A 19,539-nucleotide genomic window follows, 5' to 3' on the forward strand; every position below is an offset into this window, starting at 1 on the left:
CGCCAATCACCATCATCATCACCACAGTCATCGTCATCAAATAGGTATCCAAGTGGCGTCAGTACAGTCTGGGTTGACAGGGAAAGTAGTGACGTTGTTAAGCAAAATGTCCTTCTGTTTATGTACACTCCAGCACTTAATGTTCACTTGGAGCAACTTGCAGTTAATTTTCCAGTGTTTGAGGTGATCAGTTAATGCTAAAGAGTGACATGGTCTGACCTTCACATAACGACTACAGGATGATGATGCTTGTTGTTTAAAGGGACCTAACATCGAAGGTTATCGGCCCACGTCTACAGGAAAGACACGGCATCGTACCAGGGCGAAGTCGACCTGACTGACATCGTTGACACTAGTATTAGTGATTAAGTGAGAAATATGCGTCGTGAAGAAAGAATTTGATGGTGACTATGTCATTTGCCTCATCTAAGTCTAGGATATTGCACCTGACAGGGACGTGATCCAAGGACCTTTGGTCAATACTGATCCTTGAAATTATGGACGCAAAGAAAGGGAGACCGATATTAATTAATATCCGCATCATAGAGACAGATAAATTGAGTCTTTTAAAGTTATTTTGACAGGATTTCTTTGTTTGCGACCTATTGCGCAATATATTTCTTTGTGTAGCTGGAACTCGCGGCAGAAGCCAAGCCTACCTAGACTCGGGCGGGGCTGCAATCGGGAATTCCCTATGACGTAATTCAAGAGAAGACATCCCTTCCTCAAGACTCAGAGAATGAGGGGAAACCAACTTTTTCGAAACGAAATATGGGAGCCATCTTTAATTCGGACTAGCCAACTTAATTATCTACGATGTAACAATTAATTAAATTTGAATTCTGGAGCCGTTTCCCGATTTAAAACAGATAAATATAACTGGGTTATTTATTTAGAGTCTCTAATGTCCTCTTACTTGTTAACTTTTGGAGGGAGGGAGGTCATTTCTGCGTGGAAAATTACCGAGGGCCATCTAGATATCGTCACCACACATCCCCGAGACGGGACTTCACCCTAGTAGAGAGGGGGAGGCAGGACAAACATTAATTAGTTAAAGGAGATCCAACGAAGGATAATCGTACGGATATGTCTCAATCACATCAGGCGAATATTGGTCACCTGATAGTCGTACTATTAAACCTCTAATGTGCCGTGAATAGGCCATATACAGATTTGGGGAGAGGGAAAGTGCCTCCTTGTAAAAACCACTGCCGAGGGCGCAGTCTCTCACTCGGGACTCTCAGCTTGTCGACGGTGGAGCTCTGTTTTGCTAAGCTGCCATTAACTCTTTGTTCAAGTGAATTTAACTTCAATTTCAAGTGAAATAGTAGAATTCGCATAAATAGTGTATAGATTTGGTCTCCGTGACACCAGTGTTAACTTTTTATAAAACCTTGATGTGTCGCGAACATTCAGTGAGGAAAGTAATATTATTATTATTATTATTATTATTATTACTATTATTATTACTATAGCACGATAGTATTAGGTAGCGACAAAAGGTATAGTGGCTGAGAGATAGACGGAATTCGGTACTGAACCGCGGACTACGTAGTAGTATCCGAAATCGTGACCGAACGTTCACGCTGAACGCTATTAACCAGAGTGTGAAATTAAACAGTGACGTGTATGTACCGTTGCCTACGCTATAATACAAGGCCTGGAAATAGAGCCCGTAAAACGCTATAGAGGTGGTCACACTGCAGTTTATTGGCGGGCCGCTAGGATCGCTACCTTGCTCCCTGTTTACCAGGTTCGCGCCTTTAAACGTGTGTATTGAGTTGGTTGTGAATGTGTGTATTCTTGTGATAATAAGCACTCGCAGGTTCAATCATGGTTTATTGCTGTGTTCCTTATTGTCATTCACGACACATTAAAGGTAGTGGAATTTCATTTCACAAGTTTCCAGTGAGTAGTGCTTTGAAAGAACGGTGGCTTGTTGCTATATCTCGCAGAGGAGACAAGCCGGGATCTCTCTGGGTTCCTACAGAAAAATCGAGGGTGTGCAGTAAACACTTCAGAGAATAAGACTTTAGTATAAGTACATCTAAATAGACGCTCCTGCCTAATAAAGTCCCTTCAGTTTTTACAGAGTTCCCCAAACACAAACAAGTCACTTTAAAATGTAGGAAAGCTCCTAAGTAAAGACAGCTTGAAAAAACGGACAGTGAAAATGAGTATATAAGAAATAAGAGAAAATGTGTGGAACAATCGGATTCTCCTGTGCCTGATAATACTGGAGAATCTGACCTGATAAATGTAGGCAACACAACAGTAGGTACACAGTTTTCTCCCGTCCTAAAATCAACAGTACCAAAATACATTACCAGGAAATTAAGGAAGGAGATCAGAAGAAATAGAAAGCACGTGACAATTATTAAGAAGTTGCGCGTAAAAATTCGTGACTTGGAAGCAGAACTTAGTAAGGTAAAGAAGGATCCCGGAAATCTTGCAAATCGGGTTTCTAAAATTCAGAAGGAAGCTGAGGGAGGAAATATGAAAGCAAACTTTTTGTTAGAACAACTTCAGAGCTTTGGAAAAAAGAAATGTAAATACCAGGAGACTACAGTTAAAATTTGTGTGCTATTATCTTCAAGGTCGCCAACTGGTTATCGGCTTCTCAGAATCGATATTTTGCATCTTCCTCATCCCAGAACGTTGAAATCGTATGTTGGATACTCAAAAGGGGAGACCGGCATAACTTCGCTAACTAAAGCCCGATTACTGGTAGAAAAACTGTCGTTAGTGAACGATAACGAAAAGGTTGGTTCCCTTATAATAGATGAAATGTCCATTAAGCAGAAACTTATGTATGACAGGAAATTAGATATGTTTATTGGACTGAATGACATTGACATTGACGCTCTTGGAATCGAAGGTAGGTTGGCCAATAAACTACTCTGCATTTTGGTCAAGGGACTCTCTACATATTACAGAATACCGATGTCTTTCTATTTCACTTTATCCGTTACGGGCTCACAACTTGCAAAATTAACCTTGGATGCGTTAAATGCTGTTGAAGAGTGTGGTTTCAGAGTGATCAGAATTGTGACCGACAATTCTCAGGTAAATGTTACGATGTTCGAAACATTATGTGGAGGAAGCATTACGCATGAGATACAACATCCAACTGATAAAACTAGGCCTCTGTTCCTAAGTTTCGATCCCAGTCACGTCATAAAAAACGTGCGATCCCAACATTTGTCACGAGACTTTTTTGTAAACAATGCTATCGTGACCGGCGATCATTTGAGAGGTTTTTTCAAACTCCAGAAATCTTCAATTATGAAGCCGGTGAGGAAACTAACCAGAAAAATAGTTTACCCTACAAATTTGGAGAAAATTAATGTAGCAAGAGCCAAAATTGTATTTTCCCCTGAAACAATCGCTGGTTTGAAGAGTATGGAGGTGGTTTGTCCCGAGAGCATTAAAGACAGGAACAGTTTAAAAAAACCAATTTCTTTCATGGAGCATTTTATGAAGTGGTTCGATGCCCATGATGTCTGCAACACCTCGTATGGGACATATTCCAGGAATGAGAACAAACTGGCATTTTTCAGCATTGAAGATGAACGCCTTCAGTTGGTTAATAAATGATTTCCTGTCATATATCAAGAACATTCAAATGCATCCACAGAAAGAGAAAAGATTCACGAGGGAAACGTATCAGGCGTTGGTCTTGACTACCCAATCCACTGTGGCCTGCGTAAAATACCTCATAAGTATAAATTTTCATTATGTCTTGACGAGGAATCTAACAAGCGATGATATCGAGCTTTTCTTTAGCCACCTACGACGCAAAGCGGGATACAATGACACAATGGACGCAAGGTCATGCCTTAACGCAATCGAAACAACGCTCCATACAGGAATTATTGCGGCATCAAAACATGGCAATGTTGAGCTGAGGGATGAAAATAAGATCCGCAATGTACGAACCAGTTTACTACAACCAAGAATGTGCCAGATGGACGAAAGATATAGAAGGAATGAAAGTCGCGATGATGTGGAAATTCCGCAGCTTCCTGAACACGTAATGTCCATCATTGCAAAACCCTTGCAAGGTAAATTACATCAGATCTGTGTGAACAATACTTTTTTATTTAAGTGTTCGCTAGTACATAAATATGATTAATTTGTTTCAGATTCAACAGCTACAATACCTGGTATTTCTCTAGCTATGGTAGCAGGTTACTTAGTGCGTGTGGCAGAAGAACAAACAGACTGTGAAGGCTGTTTAGAACATATCACTTCTCCAGCTAGTGAAAGTCCAACATTGTGTCTTATTCGCTTTCAAGATCGAGGAGCCCTCAGATACCCGAAATCATCGTTTGTGGCTCTTCTGCAGCGCATGACGGAATTTGTTACCTCTGCTGTGCAGTATTTACCCCGACGACAGTTACTAAAAATGTGTACGTTTTTTCTGAAAACCAGGTTCATCAGTGAAATTAAGTGTAGAGAGTGTAAAGACGACAAACTACCTCTTTTTCTACTCCAAAAATTTCTGAGACCTCTATTAGACAACATTGCTTCGAGCCACTCAAGTAGAAGTGATAAAGTTTTGAAACTCGATAAGAAGCCCCTGAGTAGGAAAGTTTTAAAACTGTAGACACCTACAACATTCAGCTCTCTTTATTTAGGATATAATTTACTTATAGACATACACGGCCATGCGAACACAAGGGGGCAACAGCGCGATCCTAGTGGCTGAACGGTGAACTAAGGTGGCACCCGTTTTCATTAGTGCATTTCAAGGCCTTGTATTATAGCGTAGGCAACGGTATGTACACAGGATTACTGCCAGCGGCTCCACCAGCAAGAAACTATGGACTCCCAGCCTAAAGGTGGAATAGAACTGCAACTGATCACCGCGGTGTCCATGGATCAACAGTAAACCCAGGATGGATCTCCTCAGTTGACAAATGTGTCATCAAGTGATAGAGATGAGTATGAATCATATTATCTGGCCTGATTAGAGGTGATGGGAAAGGTTTATCATAAGCTGACGCTATAAAGGTTAGGGATGTAATTTCATTTTAATATGAAGTGCCATAATGGGCACGTAGTTGTTAATTCCTATTTCATGTAGTCAATAGCGGGTCTGAGTGATTAATTGTAAATAATTTAATAACTATAATTTGTTAGTCTTGCATGTGGTAGAGATTTATTAATTTTATCTTGGGGAACCTTTGGTCGATTATTGCGTCAGAAGACCAGTAGTAATGAGTCTAGGGTAATTCAAGCTAGATTATAGTTAGTCTAATATTGATAAGTGCATGACTGGTAAAAGGGTAAGTATTATGTTACGTGAGGGCACAAAGCTACGAGAATTGTCGACAGAACTGATACCCCAAGGCCTCCCCTGAAATACTTAGCTAGGGATTGTTATAATTTAAATCGGATTATTTGATTTAATTTATCAGGATTTAATTACAATTCGATTGTGAGATAAATATAGTGTGAATATCGAATTGATTATTGTATTGCCGTGTGAAGATAAAGTAACCAAGAGCTAACCATCAATTAATTAGAAGTTATTAATTAGGTGTGAATTGCCGTTTGAGTACGTAATTATATTGTAATTGCGAAGTAGATTCCTCACGAAAGACCGGTATGACCTAAGCACCAGGTAAGTCATGTGGAATGACAGTCTAAATATGAAAATAATAATAATAATAATAATAATAATAATAATAATAATGGTGGTCATATAAATATTAGCATCGTAAAACCGGTGTCGTGTTGTAAGATTGATGTGATGTTGGAGTCATGGTTTGGCCATGAAATATATGTGTTGAATTCGAGGAGATTTATCGGAAGCTGGCGCGATTTGTGAGGAATAGACCTCAGGTTATTGTGGACGTTCTTCAGAGCGAAGTGGTCTTGTTTTCTTATGAAAGGAAATGTTACGCTCACTAATAGAGGGGCTGTTGACCGCCTGTGGGAAGGGGGGATCCGTCTGACCCTGCTACAAGAGGTGTTTTTTGTGTGAGTGTCCCATCTCTGTGAGAAGAGGGGCTTTAAAAGTAAAGCGAAGTAGGCCTGTCTGAACGGCTAAGAAAGTGAAATATTCAACACGCCAGAATGATGTATGCGTTGACAAATGACACGGTGGGTTATGCTAATGTTTGCTAGAGAATCATTGTTAATTATTTGAATATAATATAGCCAGGGATTTCAGTACCATGTACTCGTCCCAAGGGGTTGTCAGTTCGATGCTCAACCAGGCACTGGAAGTTTACAATGCTGAAAGGAAGATTGGAGTGCCTCACGTATTTATTCTTCTTCTTCTTCTTCTTCTTCTTCTTGCGTTACGGCCTCTGTAGGACCACGGACAGCTCCTTCATGGATTGCATTTTCTTCTTCTCCTCCCAGAACCTCTTCATCCTTTCTCTTCTTCTCTCCCGCTCTTCTTCCGAGATATTCAGTATCCTCTTCTCTTGTCTACTCCACTGGTGACTCTCAATCCTTTTCCTGTATCCATCCCTATCGTTGATCTCTGGCATATTAGTCGGTATGTACTTCCTTTTCCAATTTTCCTTTTCTTCCACCTTGATCCCCAATTCTGACCAATCTTTCCGGAGTTCAACTACCCACTTGGTTCCTGTCTTTCCTCGTGTCCTCGCTGTTGTTTCCCATACTCTTTTTGTCATTCTATCCATATTCATCCTGATTACATGTCCCGCAAACCGTGCTCTTTTCAGTCTGATTTCTTCTGAGATTGTCCTCATGTTCCGGTATAGTTCTTCCCTGGGTCTCCTCATCCATCTCTCACCTCCTCTCTTAGGGCCTAGTATTTTCCTCAATATTTTTCTCTCTTCTTTCTCTAGTTGTTCCGCACCATTTCTTCCTAGGGCTATAGTCTCAGCAGCATATAATACAGCATTTCTCACCGTTGCCTTGTAATGTCTGATCTTTGCGTCCGTAGATATATTCTTTTTATTGTATATATCTCTGGTCATACAGAAGGCTGATCGCATCTTTTTTATCCTCTCTGTTATTCCTTCATTGCTCCTATTCCTTCCTGTTATAAATTCTCCTAGGTACTTGAATTTGTCCACCTTCTGCACGGTGCCTTCCGGTGTTGTCCAATCCTCAGTGGTATTCAATGTCTTTGTCTTGTTGTAGGCGATCCTCAGTCCTACCCTTCCGGCTATATTGCTTAAGTTGTTGAGTTGTGTCTTTGCATCTTCTTCTGTCTCACTTACTATAACTATGTCGTCCGCAAAGGCTAGACAATCTACTTGGGCCCTATTGTCCTTTTTGTCCCCAACATGCGTCTTTGGTATTCCCATTGTCTCATTCATTGTTCTCCACTGTCTGATGACTTCATCCAGAGCTATGTTGAACAACATTGGTGATAATCCATCTCCTTGTTTTACACCAGTGTTGATATCAAATTCTTCAGAGAGTACTCCTCTGAATCTCACCCTTGCCTTTGTGTCTGATAGAATTTCCATTATGAGTTCATGTGTAGTGCCATCTAATCCTCTGTTCTTCAGGATTCTTCCAAGAGTTTGTCTGTCGATGGAGTCATATGCCTTAGTGAAATCTACAAAGGTTACCACCGTTTTTTTGTTCTTTAAGGCCCTATGTTCTATCAGTTGTTTCAGTATAAATATCTGTTCTATGCATCCTCTTCCCTTCCTAAATCCTGCTTGGTAGTCTCCAATTGTACTTTCTAACTGTTCTTCCAGTCTATTGAGCAGGACTTTCGACAACACCTTATAGCCAATCTCTAGTAGCGAAATTCCTCTATAGTTGTTTGCATCCCTCTTGTCTCCCTTCTTATGTATTGGTATTATGATCGCATTCTTCCATCCTTCTGGTAACTTCTTTGTTCTCCAAATCTGGCCGATGATGTTGGTCATGTTGTCTACTGCCTTGTCACCTCCCCACTTAATCATCTCAGCTGATATTCCATCTTCTCCGGTTGCTTTGTTATTCTTTAGATCGCTTATGGCCTGCGCGACCTCATCTCTAGTTGGAGGACATGACTCTCTCTCTTCTGTGTTTGTCCCCAGCTCCAGCTCTTCTTCAGGTGGTTCACAGTTTAACAGGTCATGAAAGTATTCTGCAAGTATCCTACAGTTCTCCTTCGCACTAACTGCCAGATCCCCATTCTTATCTCTTATAAAGAGTTCTCTGCCTTTATATCCACTCAGGCTCTTTTTGAATTTCCCAAAAAAGTCTCTACTATTGTTTTTCCTGAAGTTGTTTTCAATTTCATCCAATTCCTGCTTCATCCTCTGTCTTTTGGTCCATCTTATGGTTCTGGCTGTTTCCTTCCTTACTCGTAGGAAAACTTCCCATTTTTCCAGGTTCTTCTTAATGCTCCAGTCGCTCCAGGCTTTCCTGCGATTCTCAACCGCTTCCTCACAGTCCGTATTCCACCACCAGTGTTTCTTTTTCTTTTCTTCCTTTCCCCATATTTCAGCCTGTTTCCTCATATTCAGCTTCACTCACGTATTTATTGCATACAATGTGTGATTTTTTAAAATGTTGTTTTATGTGTCATGCTGTGACTATAATTATCCCAGCGAGGGTTGGTTCGAACCCGGATGTTCGTTCCACATTTGTATATTTTTTATCGTATTTCATCGGGAATTAGTTTTTGTGTGTGCATTAGAATAGGGATCGCTCAGACTTGTTGCATGCATGTTTGTTTTATTTGTTAATAATGTGTTATAGCCTCAGTGTTTATGGTAAATATTTCCGTCCGCTTCATGTCGCGATATATCGCTCTGCGATAAACTTACTCATTTCTATCACGAAGGACAAAAATCCATTGAATAATCCACAACGACGATCATAAACAATTAATGTAATTTATCTGTGAATATAAATGCGTCATCCCCATCATCATTAAGGTTGAATAAACCGGTTTTATTAGTTAAAGTATGCCTGTATGCCTGTATGGTTTCCTTAGTTAAGAGCCTATTTTATTATTCTTTCGACCCGCCAACGCCCTGTAGACATTTTGTCGGTGCCTTTGGGTAGGGGAGGGTACAATATGGCGTCCATCATCATTTTGGGTGCCATAAAGTTTACATCTGTGCCAGCTACACCCATCTGTAGTACATTCGGTACTTATATTCACGTCTCTGCATAGAAGTAGGACTTCTTGGGAGCACACTTACATACTTCCTTGCAGCTCCTGCCAAAACAACCAGTAAACTTTTATATTGATAGTGTGAGTGTACAGTACTAACCAAAGGGAGCGAAACATACACCCTGGGATAAACGAGGAAAGGGCGGGCTAGAAGCAACTGAGATGTGATTTAACCGAACAAGCTGAACTGAAAGAAAACGAACACTTCAGTGCCAAGGGAGGTGAATAAAAATTAATTTTAATCAGATCCTTCACTTGCATAAATGCCTGCCTTTGGATTATGTGAAATTGTTTGACCACTTAATGAGACTAAACATTTTCATATGGAACATTAGGGGCCGATGACCTTCGATGTTAGGCCCCTTTAAAGAACAAGCATCATCATCACCATCATATGGAACATCATGGAAGGGAAGGTTTTTGGTAAAATGGGAAAAGGGAGAGCAAGACTTTCATACATCAATAACCTTAATATAATCACGAATTCAGCTCGTATGAGGAGATGCTGTCAATGTGTATAGAAAGTTGGCTGCAGTGTCAAATCAGAGGCTTTAGTAAACAATGATGATGACGATGATAGTATGTATTATGAAGAATCTATAATATATGTTTCTTGGCAATGTATTTTATATGTAAAATGCTTAATGAAAATATAAATTCTTTAACTCTCTTCGAATGATGATCGGTAAATTCACTTGGGTATGGTACGCTGTACATTTAGATTCTGATTGCAGAAATGTGCATGCATTAGCCGAGAATCTTTGGGATTATGAGGATGATGGGAAGAAAGCAGGAAGATTGAGAACCACAAGCTCAAAAGGTACAGGGCGGAAATATGCAACGGGGAGTGAAGTAGTTCCGTAGAGGAAATGCAGTTCGATGAAATGACAAAGGCTAGAAACGGTGATACATACTTCTGCACAAGGAAGTGGATGATAGAGCATCATTTACGTAGAGACAAACAGGGGTATCAAAACATTCTATACACTGATGAACAAAGAAACCAGAAAACGGAAAATAAATATCACAACACACCAATCCTCTCTGAATTTGCCTTAGAAAAGGCGAATTTTAGGTAAGCATCTCCCTTACCTCCCAGGATGATTATTCACAAGATACTGGATTTACAAGTGGTTAGATTGCTAATATTTTGTACTCACCCTAATTAGTGCGATGTCATTATGGAAGTCCTGGTATTCCTCGTGTGTAATAACATCTGTAGAATCAAGGAAGTAAGGATGTCCCTCGGTAGGAAAAACCCGCACAAAAAGGAATTTCTTAGAAGGATCACTAAAATAGTGAGAAATGTAATCAGAATTAATGTTACAATACGAACTCTCAATAGATACCAGTTACTTCAAGTTGTATTCATTAAATGAATGAATAAACATACTTAGAAACGAGGCAGTGTGCTGCTGTTAGCACCCAGTGTTCGCTGATCATGGATCCTGCACATTGAGACCTTCCCTTATTAGTACCATTCCAATAATGTTTCTCGAGGTATACCTGAAATGAAGAAGCAATGCGCATTGCCATCAATACGGTAGAGGAGACGAACACATACCGCCGTAGGCGAAGTCATGAAACAAGATAAACATTACTGGAATCCAAACGAACTCCTTTTACCAGAAATTCCATACATAAAATCGGAAACACAATTCGTAATGTTTTGAAATTCGAGAAATTGCATTCGTCTCGTCAAGAATGGAAGTATTGTTATACAGTATTATTTGTAATATCTTGAATCAAGGGATCACCGTTGATTTTTCTGGAAACCCGAAACTTTCGTATCTCTATGGCCCTGGTAGGTTTCCCAGACCCGCTCCACGTTCCTTTATTATAGTCGTCAAGTTGCCCAACCTAATATTTATTTGTGGGTATTGGCGCAGTTCGTCTGATGTTTATTGTGTGTTAAGGTTTTAAAGTGCCGTGTAATTTGATTTATTTTCCTCTTTTCTTAACGGTGTATCGTGTAACCACTGGAATCCGGTTACATTTTGTTTACATGTAGCTCGCGCCATGACCAAAGCACCCAAAATTCAACGTTCGGGTCGTACTACGTAACCTCATTGAAGAACGTGTAGCTATATACTCCGAGCTCTTCACCCAAGTGTACAAAAACTTAGGCCCTGAAGGTGTATAAAACATATTTTATCTCCAAACTCACATTAGTTTTGCGACATTCTGCTAATTGGGGTTTCCATAAAGTTTTCGAATCATCAATACAGGAGGGGGGCAGAAAAATGTACTCGCACTCTGATAGTGAATATTAATGGAACAAAATTTCATACCGTTACAATTCTTGCACTGCGGTCGTGGCGGGGGGGGGGGGGGATATTTTATGTGTTTCAAGTGACCCCAATCAGCAGCCAAACAGCGTCGATGCCGCTGAGCTGCTGACCGAACTACGGCTGTCAGTGTTGCCGGTGTGATAGCCGCATAGGACGCTTGGATCTCGTAGCTCGTTCAGTGTGGCTGACTTCTGTTGATAAACTTCATTTTTCAAGGTCCCCATAGGTAGAAGTCAAGAGGCGTAACGTCTGGAGACCGTGATGGGTAGTGAACAGCTCCTCTTCGACCTAACCCTCGTCCAGGTAGGTTTTCATCCAAGTAGACTCTGACATCTCTGTTGTAATGAGGCGGAGCGCCATCTTTCATTTCCAAACACCTCTCGGATGGCAGGTAATATCGATATAGCATATGAAGGTACACCTCATCAGTTATGGTGTCCGGCTCCATGGCTAAATGGTTAGCGTGCTGGCCTTTGGTCACAAGGGTCCCGAGTTCGATTCCCGCCAGGGTTGGGAATTTTAACCACCATTGGTTGATTTCCCTGGCACGGGGGCTGGGTGTATGTGTTGTCTTCATCATCATTTCAACCTCATCACGACGAGCAGGTCGCCTACGGGTGTCAAATAAAAGACCTGCACCTGGCGAGCCGAACCCGTCCTGGGATCTCCCGGCATTAATAGCCATACGCCATTTCATTACCAGTTGTGGTACCTTCTAAGAAGAATGGGCCAATCAAACAGCGTGATGATAGATCACACCATACATTAACACCGGTTAGGTTGACAGGTTTGTCCACGTAAATGTGAGGACATTCAGGGCCCAGTACACGCAATTGTGGCAGTTTACAGTACCATTCAGTTTGGTTTGCACCTCGTCAGACCTGATAACCATCCCTGCAAACCGTTCGTCCTCGCGAACCGTGTCTTCAAACCACTCGCAGTATTCCATCCTTCGATCCGGGTCGTCTTCGTTCACAGCGTGCGGCGATCTTAGTATGTACACTTTCCACTTTGCAGCCTTCATTATTCGTCGTACGGTTGATCGGTTTACCCCACTTTCTCGTGCACCCTGATTCAAAGATTTTTAAGGTGACCTAGTAAAATTTTGTAACACAGCAGGGTTGGAAGCTGGCCCCGTGGTGCACTTCTTGAACAGTGCCGTCGGCTTCAAATTTATCCCGAATACCACAGATTGTACGTGTTGGTGGCTGAGTTCCGTACACATTACGCCAGTGCCGTTGTACCTCCATCATGTGTTCGTACTTACAGGACCACTTCAGTACGGCCTTGCGTTGCTCAAACGACAATCTTACTTCATTGTCATTGCTGAAAAACGTGCGCCAAGATTGCGTGCCATTCACATGACCTCCATCATCTGTTGCGAAAACAATGAACAACGCTACCGTGCAAGAATTGCAACTATATGTCATTTTGTTCCAAAGATATTAACTATCAAATAATATCTATACTTTTCTGGACCCTCCGAACTGCATTTAGGGCTTCCGACCAGGTGGCAAATTCCCTATCAACTACTTACCTAACATATCCTTAAAAGTTTTCAAATAACTTGGAATATTATCGAACCTTACCCTTAATGATGTGTTCACTCTTCGTCCTGTAAATGAATATTTTTGTATACTCCGAAGTAATAATGATCTATACTAATATAATAGAGAGTGCGAATTTTGTGAGTTTGTGTATATCTGGAGTGTAATCTCAGAAACTATTGGACCGATCCTAAAAATTATTTTACTAATGTAAATATACATTATTCCTGAGGGGCATTGGCTGTATTTTATTTTCAAAACAATTCGATTGGTGGCGACGGGGGAGATATAAAAATACTAGGCTAGCATAGGCAAAATGTTGATTTTGTCGTACTAGGACGATACAAAGCTCATTTTAAGCCCCTTGACGCAAAGAACGAAACTCGGTAAGCCCTACGGGCCCAAAAACCATGTTTTAAGGAACTAAAAAGAACCGTTATGGAGATATTGGCACCACACTCCCCCTGCTCTAGGAATCGGATAAAGAAATGAACTGCCGTAACCGGGAGGGGAATAGTCACACTCCAGATATAATTTAAGTCCAAGGTCAGCCCCATTGGCACGGCGGTGAGAAGGGGCGGAAAAAAATATGTCCGAAATAATCGAGATTACGGATTACGGATGAAAGTATATATGTTCCAGCATAGCTCTCAACTAAAGTTGATTCACGCTCGACTTACTATCTGAAACCGAAAAACAACTGTGAGGGCAAGAAAACCCGAGCACCCAGATATTAATGACGAATCCATAATTTTCTCCATCATGTAGGTTTTTTAGTTTTTTCTAGCAGTGAACATAACCACCCTACTGGGTGTAATATCCTAAAAGCAAGCACGGGTGTGGACCTTCGTTTCCATTTTCATAATTTTATTGTGACTAAGATTTTCAAATTTTGGGCGGTTGAAATTCTCTCTTCCTAGTCACAAGGTAGAATGGGGTTATCATCTGTGTCTGGGCTTCATGTCCCATTAGGTTTTATTCTTATGTAACATAGGGCAATCGCTTGGGTGCTTTCAGCATCCCTTTCTCTTTATCTCAGGCCTTTCTTTTTTTCTTTTTTTTTTTTTTTTTTTTGAATCCAGTTATTCTTGGCCTACATTGTAGCATAAGTTTAGCTGATTAGTTGAAGATTCTTCCCGTTCATGTTTACGTTATGGTCGGCAACCCTGACAAATAAAGGAACAGCGAGTTTTCAGTAGTGTTTATACTGGAATGTGAAGGCTCGTAGACCGGGTAGCAGGCTTCCTATTGCTGTTGTTTACCTAGTCTTTTCTTAAATGATTTGGAAAAATTTCGAAACCCAAATTTCTCATCATACATTATTGCATTCACTAAATCCATTCCCCGTCTTTCCATCAAGTATATGATACCTATTTTTTTATTTCGTCATCGTTTATTGGTTTAGTACTAGTTTATTCTCTTCGTGCTCTAGCGAATCTTCGCTTTAATTTTAATTCCTATGGGAGATTTTGATATATTTCCATTTCGTCTCTGGGATATACAAGGAATCTTCTAGTTTATGAAGACCAATATTATTTTCCTTTTCTAGGATCCTTCTAATAACGAAATGGTTTAGCTGCCATCCTTGTTATTATTTTCAGTTTTCTTCTGGATTTCTTCCCATTTTTCTGTGATGATTCGCCTTATTCCAATTCTGATTACTCCCCATTTGTCTACACGAAGAAAGTTATCGGATTGTATTTTGCTCTGTTTACACCACGGACAATGTCTGCCTATGACCGTTACATAAAACAATACGAGGAAAATTGATAACATCATTAATGAAGTTATCAGGGAATCTCCACTGGGTGCCACACAAGTAGAAATTTGCTCTAACCCACCGTTCTTTTTAGCAGTATAATTCTGAAGATCTACGAATGTTGGGTTTAGATTTCTATCAGACTAAAGGATAAGAAGAAGAAGAATACAGTGCTACATCCTGAGATGTCTTGTTAGTAACAAATAACTAAAGATGATCACAGTTATTTCCGGAATATCGGAGTGTAAAAAAAAAAATAGAATATAATTTTACACATTCCGTGCTTCAGCGCAACTAAAAGAATCTATAGGCTTTCATAAAAGTAAAATTTCCTGTTATTTTCTTAAGTAATCAGTGACCATCTGCGGATAACCTCCACATTTGAAATAGAAAAATATATGCAACTGTTTGGCATCCACCATTGAAACCACTACGGATTGGAGATAATAATCCAAGGATCTAAAACTTACCAGTCCTGGAAATTCACTTTTTTCAGCCTTCACCCCTCCAAGGATGCGATTATTGACTTGACAAAAAGGTTTTAGATTATTACCTGCGAATAGAAATAGGTGGATAGTTACAACGTGTAACAATGTGTTTGTAATTAATAATAAGTTATTTGGGTAAGTTGGGATAACGAGGAAGAGATTATAAAGTGTACTTGACGGGTGTTAAGAAGGGAAGGGCAAAGTGTGGAGTAGGGAGAGGAATACTATTGCACGCAACATAATTTCTGTTCGACACGTAAATGAGCGAACGATGTGGATAGATTTGGTTTTTGGAGGAATTAGCACGAGAACAATCTGAGTCTATTTACCATATGAGGGTGGAAAAGAGGATGAAATTGCCAAAGATTTATGAAACACAGCGAGATATCGTATTCAGGGTCAACTGAAAGGACAAGGTTGTGCTAATTGGCGATTTTAATGTGCAAGTTGGAAATATAGCTGAAGGATATGAGAAGGCGATAGGTAAATGTAGGAGGGTATGGGAGGTAATGTGAATGGGAAGCGTTTACTGGACTTCCGCGCTAGTGTGGGATTAGCAGTGACGAATCGATTTTTCAACATACATACATACCTACATTATCATTAAAAACTGTTATGCCTATCAGCGTTCAGTCTGCAAGCCTCTGTGAATTTACTAAACGTCGCCACACTCCTCTATTTGCAACCAGTGCTGCGTCTCATTTAGTTCCATACCTCTTATCTTTAAATCGTTAGAAACTGAGTCTAACCGTCGTCGTTTTGGTCTCCCTCTGCTTCTCTTACCCTCCATAACAGAGTCCATTATTCTCCTAGGTAACCTATCCTCCTCCATTCGCCTCACATGACCCCACCACCGAAGCCGGTTTATGCGTACAGCTTCATCCATCGAGTTCATTCCTAACTTAGCCTTTATGTCCTCATTGCGAGTACCCTCCTGTCATTGTCCCTACCTGTTTGTACCAGCAATCAGGTTTGTCTGCGTGTACTCCGGTTATCCCCGTTATCTTTCATTCCAGCAACACTCTCCATTACCCTTTCATCTGTTAGTCATTAATCATAGCCCCAGAGGAGTGCGACAGGCTTCAGTAGCCGGCACAATTCTTATCCTAGACGCAAAATGGGGGCTTCATTAATTCCATCCCTAACCCGGTCACTGACTGGAAAACAGGTTGTAGGTTTTTATTCATTCATTCAGGAAAGGCATACTAAAGAAGAAATTTATCTAATTCCCCGGCAATTTCCCGCCAATATTCAGGCAGGCTGTTATATTCGATGTGCAGCAGTAATCCTGTCTATAGGAGATGAGTGGCATCATAAGAGACAAATAACATCACAGCAAACAATGGTCAATGTAATGTTATTGTTGATACGTTTTATGAGCTTTCTACATTGTATGCTTTCACATTTAGTTTTCTTCCGACTCTGAAATGCAACTCTTACCATAGTCGGTACGTTAAAACTGAATAGAACATTAATGATCTGAAATTGTACTCTCCATAACTGTTTGTTATGCAGTACTTATCGATAGGACCAACAGGTATTTAAAAATTAAATTTTAGGCGCATTCCCCTAAACTACCATTTCATCCACGGTGAATAAAATTATTTACAGCCTAGACTGTAGTTTCTTATTCGTCAACCCAGTACATCGATTTTCATTAAATTCTGTTCACCCATTTGCTCGTGGCTCGGCGTTGATGTGGACTTCATGAATATCTCTGTTATCACAGCCGGTACGGTAAAAATTGATAAGACATAAATGATAGGAAATTTAATTATATATCACTTTAGTTATGTAATATTTATCGATAGGACCACTAATAATATAAATATTTGAGAGTTAAATTTTGCGCCTTCCCCTAAACTCTGAAAGGCATAGCATTCTAAAACAGAGGTGCACACAGTGGGTATTTCGTCCTGCGAGCAACCAGCACTGTAAGTGGGCGGACTGGTAGGCGATGAGCGCAGCGTACAGTATTCAACCACAGTGACGTTGTGACTACTCCCGATCATTGCTGCGATACCCGACTTTGGAATGGAGTCAGAAAATAATGAAAGATAGAGGGAAGAAATCCATGTCATTTCCAATTTACGTTATAAGAAAACAATCATATTAATTGCAATTTTTTTTTTACCTGATACAATAAAGAGTTAGGCCTCCAACCTCAAATATTTTTTAATGTACGTAATGAATTACAGTTTTCACTATTATATTTCAACAGGTGCTTTAGAAACAGTTTTAATACAATACGGAGTTACGGTGGTTGCTTGTGGTTGTTTGGGTTTAAATTATCTGATAAACTCACTAGCAATCCATTCATGCTTACCGGTTTTGACCACCTGCTCCCAACGTTGTTCAGTTGAGCATCGTGTGTGTATCGTGTAAGACCTGTTTGATACAGTGCGTGTTTAGTGCGGTGGTTCTAAACTGCGAACAGGAATATGAACGACCAAAAGATCAATGTAAAGTTTTGTTTTAGGCTTCGCAAGACACCGAAAGAAACGCATGCGATGCTGGTACGTCTTTATGAAGATCAAGTACTGTCCTTGAAGTGTGTGTACGAGTGGTTCGCCCGTTTTTGAGGAGACCGGGAAAGTGTTTCTGACAAACCCCGTAGCGGAAGACCGGCGACCACCGTCAGTGAATAAAACATTGAGAAGGTGAGGACATTAATCACGAACGATCGGTGATTAACTGTGCGCATGATAGCGGATGAACTGCAGATTAACCATGCATCCGTGTGACAAATCGTTACCCGGAGTTAGGGAAGAGGAAAACGTGTTCTCGTCTTGTGCCACATCACTTGACTGACGATTAGAAGCAGGCACGTTTAGAGTCTTCACATGATTTTGTCGGAACGGTGGATGCGACACCAAATTTCTTGAACTGTATCGTCACTGAGGATGAAACCTGGTGTCTCAGGTACGACCATGAAACGAAACATCCCCTATACTTGCCAGATCTCAATCCTCCAGACTTCTTCTATTCCCATGACTCAAAATCCCTTTGAAAGAAAAGAGATTTGACGATATTCCTGACATCCAACGGAAAGTGAGGAGGCTTTTGAACACCATCCGAAAGGAACCCTTCTGCAAAGTTTCGCCCAACTTTGTCGCGGGTTGTATATTAATTTTTGCTCAATGAACAACAGGAATTTTTAAAATGAAAATACAGTCATTCCCATGCAAGGAATTGTAAATCGTAGCTTGTACGCTTGAACATTGTACCTTTGTGGATGGTAACATAAATGTTATAATGTGTCAGCTTTCTTTGAATGAATAAATATAAGAAAATAAAAGAGACTGTTTATATCGAGCGCAGTACAAATCAAACCAGAATATTTTGAAAAATTCAGTTTTTGTTGCTATTATAGAATTTTATTTTAAAGAATGTATCCCAATCAGCACCTTGGTGAGTAATGGGGGAGAGCGTCGAAATTACAATATAACGTCAATGCTCCCTCGATTCCGTGCAAGGTGTTTCGGTCTCCCACTTGACTGTGACGTATGCTTGCTACGTAAGCTGCCGCATTTACGTCACGCCAGCCCGGCCGCACTGGGCTAGCCTCAAGAGGCGCCCAGCTGAGCATCTTTGTTCTATAATGAAAACGTATGTATTACAACACAGCCCGTGGAAAAATACGGTTTATATTCTGAGATTTGATTCACAACATTGTTAATTTAGATGAGATATAATCAGGTGCAGGGAATTCAGACAGTTATTATTATTACATACTCATACAGGTGATATTCTCTTCTGCTGCTATTATTTGAGTATAGGTAGTTTCATACATGAAATTGTATACTCTTGATGTCTTCTCAGTAGTATGATTTAAGATTATACTACAATTTCGAAGAGGTCATCAATGTTCGGCAGTTGTTGGTAATTGCTCTACCTGTTTTTGATCTGAATGAATCTTTTAGTATCTGATCTATAAACACGAGTTAATGATCAGTCTCTGATCTCTGCGAGGAATTCGCGAATGAGAGTGAACACTGAAAAAATTCTTGACATTTGAATCAACTAGTCTTGTTGTCTTACTTACCCAGTGCAGCTGGAAGTAGCAGAAGTAGTAAGGACTTCATGGTGGATCTGGTGATATTTGACAGAAACCTATGTTTTATATACTGTAAGGTTGCTCCAATAAAGTGCTTTACTGCCTTTATTACTGTGGTCGTGGAGAGCACATCAACACCTCGGAGAAAGCGTGCTGCACGGTTCAGTCGTTACCGATATCTATCGAGTTTTAAAACTTTTGGTTTATGTCCTTGCGTACCCGATTTCGACGTAAAACCGAGTGCAGTAAAGATAGTCATGAAATTATTTCATTTTTTATTCGGAC

General features: G+C 40.4%; 1 protein-coding gene across 1 annotated transcript in view; it reads right to left on the reverse strand.

Annotated features, from left to right (window-relative positions):
- The window catches only part of LOC137502145 (chymotrypsin-2-like), a 42,642-nt gene extending 23,339 nt beyond the window's left edge, over nucleotides 1-19,303 (reverse strand). The window contains exons 1-4 of the mRNA XM_068229127.1: nucleotides 19,243-19,303; nucleotides 15,180-15,262; nucleotides 10,506-10,618; nucleotides 10,273-10,402 (exon numbers count right to left, since the gene is read on the reverse strand). Coding sequence (XP_068085228.1) covers nucleotides 10,273-10,402; nucleotides 10,506-10,618; nucleotides 15,180-15,262; nucleotides 19,243-19,282 — 366 coding nt within the window. The 5' untranslated portion in view covers nucleotides 19,283-19,303. The remainder of the gene's footprint in view (nucleotides 1-10,272; nucleotides 10,403-10,505; nucleotides 10,619-15,179; nucleotides 15,263-19,242) is intronic.
- Between the last annotated feature and the right edge of the window lie 236 nt (nucleotides 19,304-19,539).

This window comes from Anabrus simplex, chromosome 9 (assembly GCF_040414725.1).
Source record: "Anabrus simplex isolate iqAnaSimp1 chromosome 9, ASM4041472v1, whole genome shotgun sequence".
Taxonomy (NCBI): domain Eukaryota; kingdom Metazoa; phylum Arthropoda; class Insecta; order Orthoptera; family Tettigoniidae; genus Anabrus; species Anabrus simplex.